The sequence below is a fragment of the Pteropus vampyrus genome, unplaced genomic scaffold (genome assembly GCF_000151845.1).
Source record: "Pteropus vampyrus isolate Shadow unplaced genomic scaffold, Pvam_2.0 Scaffold70, whole genome shotgun sequence".
Taxonomy (NCBI): Eukaryota; Metazoa; Chordata; class Mammalia; order Chiroptera; family Pteropodidae; genus Pteropus; species Pteropus vampyrus.
This window is the reverse complement of record NW_011888851.1, coordinates 1,630,773-1,645,919: the sequence shown is the minus strand read 5'-3', so window position 1 is coordinate 1,645,919 and position 15,147 is coordinate 1,630,773. Positions and strand designations below refer to the sequence as shown.

At 31.3% G+C, this 15,147-nt stretch overlaps 1 protein-coding gene across 3 annotated transcripts in view; it reads left to right on the top strand.

Moving 5' to 3' along the window:
- Nucleotides 1-15,147, top strand: part of CUNH12orf50 (chromosome unknown C12orf50 homolog) — a 35,438-nt gene that overhangs the window by 16,197 nt on the left and 4,094 nt on the right. For 2 of the 3 annotated variants that reach the window (XM_011361740.1, XM_011361738.1), the window contains exons 4-11: nucleotides 5,823-5,981; nucleotides 6,858-6,935; nucleotides 7,017-7,130; nucleotides 9,038-9,148; nucleotides 10,345-10,452; nucleotides 11,830-11,946; nucleotides 13,353-13,457; nucleotides 13,711-13,914. In XM_011361740.1, coding sequence (XP_011360042.1) covers nucleotides 5,823-5,981; nucleotides 6,858-6,935; nucleotides 7,017-7,130; nucleotides 9,038-9,148; nucleotides 10,345-10,452; nucleotides 11,830-11,946; nucleotides 13,353-13,457; nucleotides 13,711-13,914 — 996 coding nt within the window. Of the gene's footprint in view, nucleotides 1-5,822; nucleotides 5,982-6,857; nucleotides 6,936-7,016; nucleotides 7,131-9,037; nucleotides 9,149-10,344; nucleotides 10,453-11,829; nucleotides 11,947-13,352; nucleotides 13,458-13,710; nucleotides 14,666-15,147 lie in introns of those variants that run through there. The other variant, XM_011361739.1, reaches the window with a different exon arrangement.

The window sequence follows — 15,147 nt, the reverse complement described above, 5'->3', positions numbered from 1 at the left end:
TTCCATATAAATTTTAGGATTATTTGTTCTAGCTCTCTGAAAAATGCTATTGGTATTTTGATAGGGATTGCATTGACTCTATAGATAGCTTTGGGAAGTATGGCCATTTTAATGATATTGATTGTTCTCACCCATGAGCAAGGTATATGCTTCCATTTATTTGTATCTTCTTCAATTTCTTTTTTCAATGACGTATAATTTTCTGAGAATAGATCTTTCACCTCCTTGGTTAGTTTGATTTCCAGGTATTTTATTGTTTTCGATGCAATTGTAAATGGGATTGTTTTCTTAATTTCTTTTTCTGAAAGTTCATCATTAGTGTATAAAAATGCAGTGGTCTTTATTTTTGATGAACCATTTCCTAAAACATTTTTGAGTAAACTCTTTGATCATAAATTTAAACAGCTGCAAAGGATATACTTTCTGACATTTTATCAGTACCAAAATTTAAAAATAAAAAAGTTATTACTCCTTTAAATATAACTAGACATTTGATTGCCATAATGATTTGATACCCATTATCTTAAAAATATATATAAGAACAACAATCACAATTAAAATTCAAACATGGCCTAAAATTTACAGGAAAATTCAAAAAGCTAATAATAGTCAAGACTTGCTTAAAGAAAACAAAATGACAAGACTTGTTCAATTAGATATCAAGGCCTATAAAGTGATAAAGTTTAGGACAGTGTAACTAAGGGCTAAATAAAATGATAATGGAACAGAATGAAAATTTGGAAACAGATCCTTGCAGAGAAAGACACTTGATTTGTAACAGGTACCATGGCTGAGCAATTGGTAAAGGATGGTCTTTTCAGTTAATGACAGAAAAATGAAATCCTCTCATTTTAGAAAAAAAAGTATAGTTGAAATGTCCATATTTAAAAAGACAACCTAAAATCAATAACTTAATCTTATACTTTAAGACACTGGAAGAAGAAGAGCAATGTAAACTTAAAGCCAATTGAAGGAAGAAAATAATTAAAACAGAGCAGAAATTAATAGACAATAAAAAATCAATAGAGAAAATCAATGAAAGCAAAAGTTTGTTCTTTAAGATTAAGAAAACTGAAATCTTTTGCCACCCCCCCAAAAAGAAAAAAACCCAAATTACTAAAATCAAGAATGAAAGTGGAGTCATACTACAAACCTTACAGAACTAAAAAAGATTATAAGGGAATATCATGAACGATTAATTATATTGCAACAAATTAAATAATTTAGATGAAATGAAAACTTCTAAAAAGATACAACTACCAAAACTTAACTCCAGAAAAAAAATAAAAAGTCTAAATAGACTTTTAACGATAAAGAGATTAAGTAAAAATTTTCCCACAAATGAAAACTCAGGCTCAGGTGGCTTCACTATTGAATTATATCAAACATTTAAAGGAGAATTAATACCATTTTTTTTTTTTTTTTTTACAAATTTTTCCCAAAAGAAAAATAGAAGATGAGGGAACATTTTCCAACTCATTTTATGAACCTGGTATTTTCTCTGATTCTAAAACCAGACTAAGCACAAGAAAACTAGACCAATATTCCTAATAAATATAGACACAAAAATAATAAAATTCTAGCAAACTAACTTAAACAACATAAAAAAAAGGATTATAGTACATGACCAAGGGGGATTTATCCCAGAAATGAAAGGTTGCTCTAACTTAAAAAAATTCAATTAATGTAATATACCAGATCAATAGAATAAAGATTAACTAACATGTGATTATAACAGATGACAAAAAGCATTTGAAAAATATTAGCATTTCGTGATAATAAAAACACTCGGCAAACTAGGAATAGAAAGAAAACTTTCTCAACCAGTTACAGGACACACATGAAAATTCAACAGCTAACATCATACTTAATGGCAAAAGCCTGATAGCTTATCCCCTAAGATCAGGAACAAGATAAGGATGTTCTTTCTTCCAATTTATATTCAAGCCAAAAGAACTGGGCCAAAAAAACCAAAAAAACAAAAAAAACAAAAAAAAAAACAAATAAAAGGCATCCAGATTGGAAAGGAAGAAGTAGAATTATCTCTATTTGTACATAGCATGAAGGGTATACGATTAATATACAATAATTGATTGTATTTCTATAAACTAACGTAAACTGAAAATAAAATGAAAAAAACAATTCTACTTACAATAGCATAAAATATAAAATATTTATGAATAAATTTAACAAAAGAAGTACAAAACTTTCACCCAAAATTACAAAATATTGTTGAAATAAAGAAACTTCTAAAGAATGGAATGATAACCTATGTTCATAGATTGGCTTTATTGTTAATATGGCAATACTTCCTAAACTGATCTGTAGATTTAATGCCACCCTTATCAAAATTTCAACTGACTTATTTGCAGATATTAGCAAGCTGATTCTAAAATGTATATGGAAATTTAAGGGACCCAGAATAGGAAAAACAATCCTGAAAACAAAGAATAAAGTTGTAGATCTCACTAATTTAAAAATCTAGAAATTACTAAAAAGCTACAGTAATCAAGACCATCTGATGCTGGCATAAAAATAAATATGCAGATCAATGGAATAGAATTGGGAGACCAGAAATAAACATTTATGTAAATTAGTTCATTGTCAATTGATTTTTAACAAGGGTGCACAAACTGCTCGATAAGGGAAAGAAATGGTGCTGGGACAACTAGATAACCACATAAAAATTAATTTGGACTTCTTATATCCTATTAAAAAATTAACTTAAAGTTGATCAAAGACCTAATTGTAAGAGCTAAAGTTATAAAATTCTTATAAGAAACTTTAGTTTATGCAAAGCCTTCTTAGATATGATACTAGAAGACCAAGAATCCAAAGAAAAAATGGACTGAATTTCATCAACATTTTTTAGAAACTTTTGTCTTTCAAAGAACACCATCAAGAAAGTGAAAAGACAACCAGCAGAATGGGAGAAAATATTAAATCATAGATCTGATAAGGGACTTGTATTTAGAACACAGAAAAAACTCATAACTCAATAATATAAAGACAACTTCATTATACAATGGGCAAGGACTCTGAATAGACATTTCTCAAAGACATAAATGGTCACTCAACTCATGAAAAGATGCTCTTCATTATTAACCATTAGATAAATATAAATCAAAAGCACAATGTGATCCCACTTCACACCCACTAGGATGGTTTAATCAAAAATATAAATGTTGACAAGGATGTGGAGAAATTAGAATCTTCATACATTGCAGGTAGTAAGTAATGTAAAGTGGTGCAATTTCTTTGGAAACCAGTCTGGCTCAAAAGGTTAAACATAGATTCACCATATGTCCTGGCTATTCCACTCATAGGTATACATCCAAGAGATGTGAAAGCATATGTTCTTACAAAAACTTGTACACAAATGTTCATACCAACGTTATTTATAACAGCTCAAACAGTGGAAACAACCCAAATGTCCATCCTCTGTTGAATGGGTAATTGTGGTATGTTCATACAATGGAATGTTATTTGGCTATAAAAAGGATAAAGTATTGTTACAGGTGACAGCATGAATAAACCTTGAACACACTATTGTAAGTGGAAGAAGTCATGTACCAAAGACTACATGTGGTATGATTCCATTTATATGAACTAGTTAGAATAGGCAAATCCATAGAAACAGAAAGCATATTATGCCTGTATAGGCCTGGGGACATTGGGAGTCCATGAGGAGTAACTGCTAATGGGTATTGATCTATTTTGGAGTGATCAAATGTCCTAAAATTGATCATGGTGAAGGTTGCATATCTTTGTGAATACTAAAAAATCATTGAATTGTACACTTACATGTATGAATTGTATGGTATGTGAATTATACCTCAAAAAATTTTAAAAAATGTGACTAACATTTACTGCTTTGAATGTTCAGTGAAGCTTTTCTTTGTAGCTAAATATATCCCTAAGTCTTGGAAATATATTGAGAGTAGCTAAAAGACTTTGTTTAAAGACATGTTTTTCCTTTTGAGTTTCTTACTAGTACTCTCTTTTCATCGATGTCATGAGACTTTCTCTCAAGAGTGACATATTCTTTAACAATAGTCCAGAAATAAAAGAAGCAAATGTTTTGACAAGAATTCTTAAGTATTACCACACTCTACCATGCATTTGAATTCAGAACATTCCAACATGGACCTCAATAGTACTTTTTCTAATGACGTGTGTATCTAATACAAATTACCACCAATCAAGTGGCTTCGACAACTCAAATTTATTATTTTATAATTCTATAGTTTAGAAATTTGATGCAGATCTCTCTCTCTGGATTAAAATTAAGCTGTCTCCAGTGCAGCATTCCTTCTAGGGACTCTGACAGAGAATCTGTTTCCTTGCCTTTTCCAGTTTCTAGAACTACTCCTTGTACTCCTTGGTTCATGTCCCACTGCCTCCATCTTCAAAGTCAGCAGTGAATAGTCAAGTCCTGACATTGCATCACTCTGACCTAGCTTCCATTGTCACATCTCTTTTCCTGACTTTCTTTCTCTGCATCTCTCTTTCACTTTTAAAGACCCTCATGATTACCTTGGGCCCACCAGAATAATCCAGGATAATCTGCCAATTTTAAGGTCAGATGATTAACAGTCTTAATTTCATTTGCAGCCTTAACTCCTCTTTTCCATATAATTTAATATGTACATAAGTTATGGACATCTTTGGGAGGAGGGCATTATTCTGCCTACCATGCCATGATTTCCTCCTGGTAGAAATGTGTCTAAATCAAAGTAATGGAGGAAGCCCTATGAGTTCATGGTAGTTTCATTAATTAGTAAAGGCAAATTCCTCTTTTGGGCAATGTGCTACAGTAAATTTTGACATGAGTGAAGGGTAGATCTTTATGTTGTAAAGTGGAGAAAGGCTATTGTGAACTCAGGTCTGTTCTCAGGCAAACGAATTTTAGGGGAAAAATAGATGTAGACATTGAGGATCTGGAACAGCAGTGATTGCTTTCAAATTATTGGGATGACATAGTCACCAAAAGGCTTCCCATGACCCAGGACCCCAGTTAGATGATCATTGATTTGGGATAGTGGTTTCCAAACTTGGCTGACTTTGTAATTACCTGAGACATTTAAAAAATAATATCAGATTTCCAGGCTTTAAATCAGATCTTCTAATTCAGAAGTTCAGAAGCAGAGATGCAAAAGATGTTTTCAAAAATTTCTTTAACTGTCTCAGATAATTAGCCAGCTTAGATAACAATTGGTTTAGAAAACAGAGTGAAATTAGTAATGATATAAGATGCATGTGTTCACTAGCCACTTCTATTATTTTATGGTTAGTTTTGAAGGTTACGGAACATGTAAATATGACCTAGCACTTTGACCAGTCTAACTACTGTGTAGCAAATAGAGAAATCTGAAAATATCATTCTTCTCATATCCAAGTAATCACCACCAGCTACAGAAAACTAGAACCATTGGATTTTTTCCTCTTTTGGACATATATACTTTGCCATTATAAGCTGTGCTTTATATGAGTTTGACTCTTGTTAATTTGTTATAATGTGATTAGTTAAGTTATATTATTATCCCACAGATCTATTATAAGAATATAGCAATGTTTGTGATCACTGCATTTTTATCAAAAGTGAGATATACAAAGTCATGGTTATAATTACTATCTAAAGTTTATTAATTAGCATATTATTTACATCTTACAGGCCAAATGTTGACTCTTTTTGTAAGTTAGCTTAATACACTTTTCAGAAATAAGAAGAGACACTTTGTAACCAAATATGCAGTTAATCAGGACAACAGTTGATCATGAAATATTTCTGATAAGACTGAAATGTTGCATTTTATCTGTAGATATTACTCTACAGAAAGAAATTCAGGAAGGAACTCCACCCCTAACCCAGAGTCAGGAACCCCTGAAACCTCAGGAGAATATATCACGACCCATTCATCATCCTTTAGTTTTAAAAACTAACTTTGATGAAGAAGAGGAGGAAGGAGATGAACAAAATGGTTAGTAAACTTTTTCTCAGATTTAAAATGCACATTTGAAAAATTCATATTTTCTACATATTTGTTTAACTATTAGGGGTTTGTAATGTAATACATAAGGCAGATTTTGATGAGAAAAATAGCTTTAAATTTATTAAGTATAGTAAATTAATTAAGTTCTAATTTGTTCTATGTCTACACATGCTTATCATTTGGATTGGAAGGCTTTTGTTGTATGAGGGGTGGAAGACAGATCTCATGATCGAATATGTACAGTTGCTTGTAGGAATACTAATAATTTATTTATATATAACAACTTTTATTATATGATTACATCTGTTTCATTATCCCAAGTAATCTTTGCAAAAGTATAAACAACTTTAGAAACTAGTTCTTTTTCATCCTAGTCTATCCTATTCCTCCCATATTATCAGCACACTGTGGTGCCAATAAGTATATATAAAAAAGATAAAAATGCAGGAAAATAAACTCACTCTGTCTTTGCCCTGAAATGTGGCTACAGGCCACATAGTTTCTGTGCCCAAGAATACATGGGCTTATTTATTCCTGTTTTTGTCTGCTTTAGCACCAAGTCTCCCCTTCCTATACCTTCCTCCAAACAAATATGATCTCAACATGATAATCTATTATGTCCAGCTTCTCATCTCAAAATACATAATGTATATAGTTAGTAATTTTTTCTCTTGATTGATTCTAATAGATGAAATATAGCAATTAGAAACATTGACAACATGCAAGTTATTGATTTTAGAAATTAAAAAAATAAAATAGTAATCCACCCATGAGAACAATGTTTGGGATTTTTCATTCTGGTTTATAAATTTTCAGATTATTTGACTTTGGGACAATTTAATTTAAAAAAAATATATCCTATAGATGCTTCTAGTTTATGGACAAAGACTCCTGAAGAAATTGAAGAAAAAAGAGCAATAAAGGAGATGTGTTATAAATCTGGTAAGCAATCAAACATTTGTGGATTTTCTAATACTTGATGTGATAAATATACTAACCATTGCTTTTCTTATGGGAGATCAGGTGAATACTACAGATTTCATACTCCTCCAGATATTTCATCATCAAAAAGCATAGCTTCTACAGCAGAAAAAGAGTTAGAAAAACCTTTGGAAAATGGCAGAGAATTGCAAGAAGGTAATTAAAATTCAGCATTTCAAGGTGATGCATAAGAGGTACTTGGTGTGATAGGCTGTAAATTATTTAGTAAGATTCACACTAGAGTTAAATGATAAATAATACATAAGAATTGAGAGTGAGAAGAACGTGCTTTTATTGGATGACTTAAGTTTAATATAAAAAGCTGCCACTAATATAATTATGCTTTCCCAGAGGAGCCATGAAATAAATAGACTTCGTAACACATGGTAACACTACATACCCCATGCAGTAATTCTGTAAATAATTTGCTTTTACCATTTTATTTGTCTATGAAAATAAAACTCCCTGTGAAATAGGTGTATATTTTTCTTTATGAATGGAAAGGACAACCCAGCCCTAGAAGGACAAAAGGGAGGATCACAGAATGATGTTAGTGGCAGAACAAGGGTACATTTGTTCATTGAATGAGGGGCCTTCTGCGTAAGCAGGCAATTCCAAGGGCAATGCAGATGAATAACTCCAAGGCTGTGCCTTTCATGGATTTTATACTTTGGTGAATCTGATTTTTCTGCTGGTGAACATTTTTCCTTTGAAGGCAAGATAACAACATTGTTTTCTGGACATAAAATCAGGAACTCGGAGAAAATCCATGATGCCATAAGTTTATGTAATTTTCTTGCCCTTAGGATGAGCTGAAAAACGATCTTTGCAGTAGTAGGAGAGATTTGAATCCCTTCCTACCCTTAAAAATGTATAAAATGTGTATTATGTATTTATAATTTCTCCTAGGATCAAGATGAGTGTGATAGGATAAAGAATAAAGTACCTGTCTTGCAAGTACATTATATAGCAAACCATTTAAACATATGGCAGTAGGTGGCAGCAACATACCACCAAATGGTAGAACAATCAGAAAACTGATACAGGTGAGAGCCTTCTAGGGAAGGAAGGACAAGATGGCCAACATTACTCAGACACACACTCAAAACAAACCCCAAAACAAGAATGAAGAAAACAAGTTAGCAATGAATATTAAAAATGATAGATCATAAAGACAATTATAGGCACTTTCACTTTACATTATGTTTTTAAAAGCCTTTTATTTTTAAATAATTTCAGTTAATTCACTAAAACCCTTTACCTAGATTTCCCCAAATGTTAGCAATTCACACATGTGATTTTTCACTTTATCACTCTAAATGAAACATTGTTGTTATTATTTGTGAATTATTTGAGAGTAAAGTTTCAGACGTGATGACCTTACGTAAATGTTACATAACTGTAGTATAAATAAAAAATCAAGAAATCACCACTGATACAATATCATTTACAAACTTTTTTTTTTTTTTTTTTTTTAAAATTTCACCAACTGTGTCATCAATTCCTTTATAGCAAACTGAAGTTTTTTTTCCTGGTTTAAAATCTAATCCAGAACCATGTGTTTCATTAGTTTGTCATGTCTCTTTTATTCTGCTTTTAAAAGTTTATTTTAGAAGAAAATTTGAGATGTATAAGGGGAATGGTGAGAATTATTTATCACAGCATAATTAGCATATTTTAGTCAATAGTAGACTAATATTTTTTACTCAATTTCATGGTGAATAGATATACAAATAAACATTACAGAATTCATTATATTAAAAATATTAAATGAATTAAATATACATACACAATAATGTTAGATTGCTTAAATTTTTTAATTGGCATTTTATAAATTATCCACATAGGAAAATAAATTTGCTCTATGCTTTCCTGATAATTATAAAATTTGCTTAAATTCATGTATTTATAAATTTATTGTTCTTCATATCATTATACAAACAATACTTGCATTAACTTTTAGGCATCATCATAAATTTTACTATCATCATAAATTCTATCATAAACTTATGTAAGCACCTAGTAATTCCTGGGATGACTTTTCAAAATTTTTTTATATCTAGGGGATGGTCTTACAGTTCCAACAAAATTTAGCCTATTTGAAAGACAAGGTGAGATAAAAGCATTATTGGATAGGAAACCAAGGACTGACATTGCTGCTTTCGAAAACGGAGGTGAGTTATTTTATTACTGGTTGATTCCTAATGTATCATCTTGTAGTAAATGAGTCTGAATTTTCTCTCATAACTAATTTTGTTTCATCAAAGTCTTTTTAGCATTTTTATTGTTGGCTTTGGGTAAACTCCTTGAGGCCAGGAAGTGTACTTAATCAATTGGCATAGATGAATCCCTGTAGTAGAATGTCTGGCACCTGGTGTGCACTCTGTAAATATTTGTAGAATAAATTACTTTCTGTTTGAACAATTAAATGACTGGATGAATGCAGACATGTTTATAAAATTTATGGATGACTGAAAATTAATATGTTAGAATGATGAGCCAAATTTAATAAGGCAAACTCAAACTGGGATAAACAAAGCTTTGCATTTAAGATCAAGACATCAATGCTAGGTTTACTTCAATTTGGCAAAGTCCTCACATGATACAGATTGTGAGGAAAAAATTAGTTGTTTTTTTTGTTGGTTGTAAGGTCTCAGTGATGTGTGTTAGCTAGCAAATAGCTAAGGTAAACTAACATTGAATTATTAGAAGTAGTATAGAAGATAATTAAATGTTATAAGTAATTTAGAGTACTCAATAGTGTCTGACATATAGAAGAACGCTCCATAAAGGTCGAATATTATTGTATTAGTTTCACTGAATTTTGTACAAGGCAGTCCACATTTGGGTGTCACCTTTAAAAAAGGTTATTTGAAACAATTATTTTATGTTGAGAAAGAGTGACTTGTGTGGTTAATCATCTAAAAATTAAGTACATGAGTAAAAATTATTGTAGCTACAGATATTTATCCTGCGAAAAGGAGACCTTTAAGGAACATAAAAAACTGCTTTCATATGTCTGGAGATATTATATGGAAGATAAATTATATTTACTTTGAATATCTCTAAAGAGTGGTAAAAGGTGGAAGCAAAAACTGTTATACATTAAAGGAAAATTAATTGTGTTGACTATGTAAAATTCCTTGCAATTATCAGTATGTAAATATAATACTGTATATTCATATACATAGATATGCCTGTGTGTTAATCTAAGTGTATATAATACTGAAATATGGGGATGGTATCACTGGGAGGTGTTTAAACAAAAGTGGATAAAAGAGGTATTATAGAAGAGAGTAATCCTGTATCGAAAGATAGTTTCGTACAACTTTCTGCCATCATTGCCACTGATAGTAAGTTATTGTCATAGGAGGTGATTGTTCCATTCCACAGAGGATCATATTTCTTGGAGTAGATGAAAATGAAGCTTTAACTGAGGACAAAGAAATCACCGTATCAAAATGTTCAAATATTAAAGGTAATAAACCATTTATAATTTTAATCAATCTGTAATTGGGATAGATAAGTTAAGCATAAAGCTTGATTATAGTAGGCAAGGTAATAAATACAGTGCAATAGACAGGTAATAAATAAGAATATATACTAAATACACTAAATGGGAGTGAAGAGCCCTAAGGTTCCAGCCCTGGCTCTGTCACTAATTTTTTTACCATGGGACTTATCTAATTAGCCTGAAAAATTCACTAGTTAGGCTACCTAATTTCTAGGAGCGTAGCTAGCTCTAAAGTTATTGGTTCTCTTAAACAGTAATATCGGGTCACTTTCAGTTTCTTTTTCCAACTTCAAATATTCAGTATGATAGAATTTTCCTAGAAAGCTTTGTTTGTGAACACTGTGAAGTTTTAATCTCATGATAACTTTCATGACTTCCCCATTTAATAATTATAATTAATTATAGCCTGTGAATAATCAAGAGATAGGATAATAAAATACAACCTCTATAGTTTTATGCTGCTTAGAATTCCCCAGTTGATATCACTCTGCTGGGCAGCTCTCTTAGTCACAGACTAAAAACACATCTGTCCTGCAGTTAGAGGGCTTTACATAGTCTCCATCCGATTATTAACCTATTTTATCTACTGTTTTTCCCACCATTATATGTTCTCAAAAATAAGAAAAGTCATTTGTAATAAAATTAAAGAAATCTTGTGGAAAATTATGTGTAAATTTCTCTTCTCTCTCAGAGATAAAAAAGTTTTGCCCAATATATCAAAAACAACAACAACAACAACAACAACAACAACAAAAACAAACACAAAAAACCTAAAGCTACACTAATAACAGTAGCTACTATCCACATGTGGCTGTTTAAATTAATTAAAATTAAATAAAACAAAAATTCAACTCTTCAGTTGCACTAGCCATATTCCAAGTGTTCAATATCCCCAGGTGACTAGCAGCTATCATTTTGAACAACACAGATTTAGACAATTTTCATTACTGAAGAAAGCTCTGTTGGGCAGCCCTGATCCAAAGTATAGAAAAAGTGAAAGTTGTAAATTTAAAATATTTTTGGAACTTAATTTAAATTGGCACATTTGATGTAAATTTGATCACCTTTTAATTCTTTTGTATGGAGTTATTAAAAATATTGCCATAAATATATAACTTACATATTGAACATAATATCTGTGTTTCTGAACTCTAATGTTATGTTAGTAATAAAATTTGGAAACTCTGAATTAATTACAGAAATTCAGTAATTGTTCTTAAAATTAATGTACATATATTTTAGAGAGGTATAACCATCATATAGTGTTTGAAAAGTGAAATACCAACCAAGACACTTCTTTTACTAATACTGACATTTTATTTTCTTAATTTGCTTTAAAAGATAACAAGGACAGTCCTCATCCAAAGCGTTCCCTAACTGCCCGACTAGTACCTACAACGCATGTATTAAATGCTACTGAGAATATCAGTATGAAGTGCAGAGAGGACCCCTCTTCAAGTGAGAGCTCTATCTCTTTTTGGCCTTAGATATATTTGTCTTATCATGAATTTGTTTTGCTTATTTGAAATAGAATTTTAAAAAAGAAAGAAAAAAGGATGGTTTAAAAATTATTCAGGATTAAGAATTAAAGACAATATTTTTCTACTAACTCTGACAATGAATTGTGATGTAGGTCCTAGTAAATAATATACTTTCCCACTATTTTAATTAAGGTATTAAAATTAATAACACTATCTGCTTGGAAGATTCATTAGTATGATATTTTAACCCATATTGGAATACATCGACATGCTTTTATTATGTTTTGGGGACATTTTTCTTTGTTTAGCTTCTCCATACCATTCTGAGCTCTGAGCTACTTTTCTTGATACAATTAAGACTCATGAATCTTCCTCTCTTTCCTTTGCTCTTTCCTCCTTTCCTTTATTTTATTTATTGAACCCACAGAATATTTTGGGATCCTAGCTAGGCACTAAGGGAACTGTGATGGTTTACCCCCAAGAAGTTCAGTTTAGTGGTACTTTTTAAAAATATGGTTTCCAAAACCTAGGGGTGGGAGATTGGAAGTAAGGGTGGAGCATGATGTTTAGAGAGAAGGCAGTGAATCAGTTTCATTGAAGGCCTGATTCTTTAGCTGAGGTGGAGAGCTAGAGAAAGACATTTATTAGTCCACTATAGAGAATGAATGTAATCTATGTAGCACATTTGTTAGTTGTGCATGTTTTGGATCTCTGCACAGAGAAATAACAAAGAATGCCCTCTCTACTAAATTGTTTTAAGATTCTCTGAGAAATGTACCTTGAAAGTTCCTGGAAAACTGGGTATACATATACAAATTTTGATAAAAAAATATGCAAGTAAAAAGTGAATAATTTAGTGATCGTAGCACTTACAAATTCTGATTATTCAGTCTTGTATCACCAAACCATTTGTACACAAAACTTCTTAAGATTTTAAAAGATAAGGTAAAATTCACTGAATGTATTTTACGTTAATCTATCTTTTTAAGATGTAATAAGTTTGGCTAAAAATATACAAAAGGATTTATATTCAAAATAATTCTAAAACTACTTAAAATAACATTATGAGATAGATATATAATTATATTTGAAGTGTAATTTTATGTTCTTTTAAAAGAATCCACACATTCCTTTGGACAAAAGCATTTTTCTCTGAGGAATGCTACCTATTGAAAGTTTTCTCATCTATTTTCAAGACAGATTTTTTTGGGGAGTACTTAAAAATAAATCACCCTTTGTTCTAGAGAGTAAAGTATTAGGGTGGTGAATTTATTTTTTCTCTTGCTTGACATGTGAATGCACAGATATGTAATTACCACTTACAGTAATTTTCAGATGAAAGCATCTCTTTAAAAAACTGTAACAATTTGTATCTCCTCTAAGTGAATGATGTCCAGCCAGTGAGGAAGCCTCATTTTAAAGGCGTGAAAAAAAGAAAATGGATTTATGATGAACCTAAGAACTTTCCTGGCCCAGGAATGCGAAGAGGTAAAGTGTCTATATATTTGATATTTCTAAATTGTAATTTGAAAAGAGATTAAATATCAAATAATATTTTATGCATGAAAAACAAATTACTGTTGTGAAATGTTATTTTAGATATCAACCCAACTCCAATAAACTTAGTTCTTTTAGCTTACGTTGTCTTCCATTGTGCTATCAAACACTTAAAGTGCAATATATTTTCTATGGGTATGAAACCAGCTTGTTTTTACCATTCCTTTGCCTCTGTCTTTTACAGCAGTGCAGGCCCCAAATCCCAAAAATAAAATGAGTTACCATCGCAATCATAAAAATGGAAATGCCGAGAATGCATCCCATATCCATGTTCAGAGGGATGCTGTCAGGACTGTCTCATTAAGTGCAACTCCCCGCAGCAGACCCACAAACGGTTTCTACAACAAAGTCAATGTTAACAAGGAACCCAAACTCAACCTCTGTCCAGGTGAGGCTCTTCACTTATACGGTTTACTGATGTCTGTAGTTTACATACCCATGGAATTTCCTAATGGTCCAACTAATCTTCACTGCTACCTACTCCTCCCCTCTCCTTTTACCAGGCCATCACCACCGTCTTAGAAAACCAGTGAGAGTATTTCTTCCATGTGCAGTAGTGAACATAATTTAAAGGATATGGAAGAAAACATGTTGGTGCAGATGACTTGATATTGAACTACCTTAGAGTTTTGTCTCAGATCACTGCACTTTTTCCCCCCTGGATATCTTTATTTCACTCTCGAAAATTTTTTTCAAATGTTTGACATTTTCTTGTCTCACTATCTGCAGTGTTTTAATTATCACTTTCAAGCTAATGCCTTGGCTTTTCTTTAGACCCTCATGATTACTTTCTGAAGGGGTTAGTTAGTTTGGGGTTAACTGATATTTTTGACAACCTCACATCTCTCCCATCATGGACAGATTGCTTCTAAATCATTTCATCATGTAATAGGCTAAATTGTGGTATGTGTCAGGAAGTACAAGGCCACAAGGAAGGTGGGAACAAAATATTTTTTTCTTCATGTCTCAGATGAATTTTTCTCTTTTGAAGTTGGGTTTCACTTTTCTCAATTTAACAAAAAGTGACTCGATTACTTATTATTTCATGTTTATATTTTCCTATGTTCACACTCTAGTAAGTGGAGCTCTGAGTGTTGTATGCTTTATGAAATATAAGTAAAAATTCTATGTCTCTTTTAGGTTCTTTTTTCATAATTTAAATAGAAGTTAGCTTTATTTAAATTGTTTTTCTCCATTTTTTTTTAGAATAGAATGATGTGTGGATTTATACATAAAAATAAGAATATTTTTAGGTGATATAAGCTTTGATTTCTTACTATTATTATTTTATTATTAATTTATTATTTACTGTGATTATATGGCTGTGAAGAATAGAATGACTACCAGAATAATTTGGTGATGTTATATACATTTGTGTTAAGGTAGCCATAGTTATACTCATGATTGCTTTTGCATCATTAGTGCAAATGTTGACACAGGAGGAAAAAGCAAATACATTTTTAGTATTATTATGGACCAGGCTTTGAGAATCACAGAGGCATACTAATACTTGAAAACATAAATACAACATTGTTAGATGATAGTTCAAATACACAGCTGTCAGAGGAAAGTAGATATTTAAGGTTGAAGTCATTATATAAATGCTTTGGTTTCCTGGGAC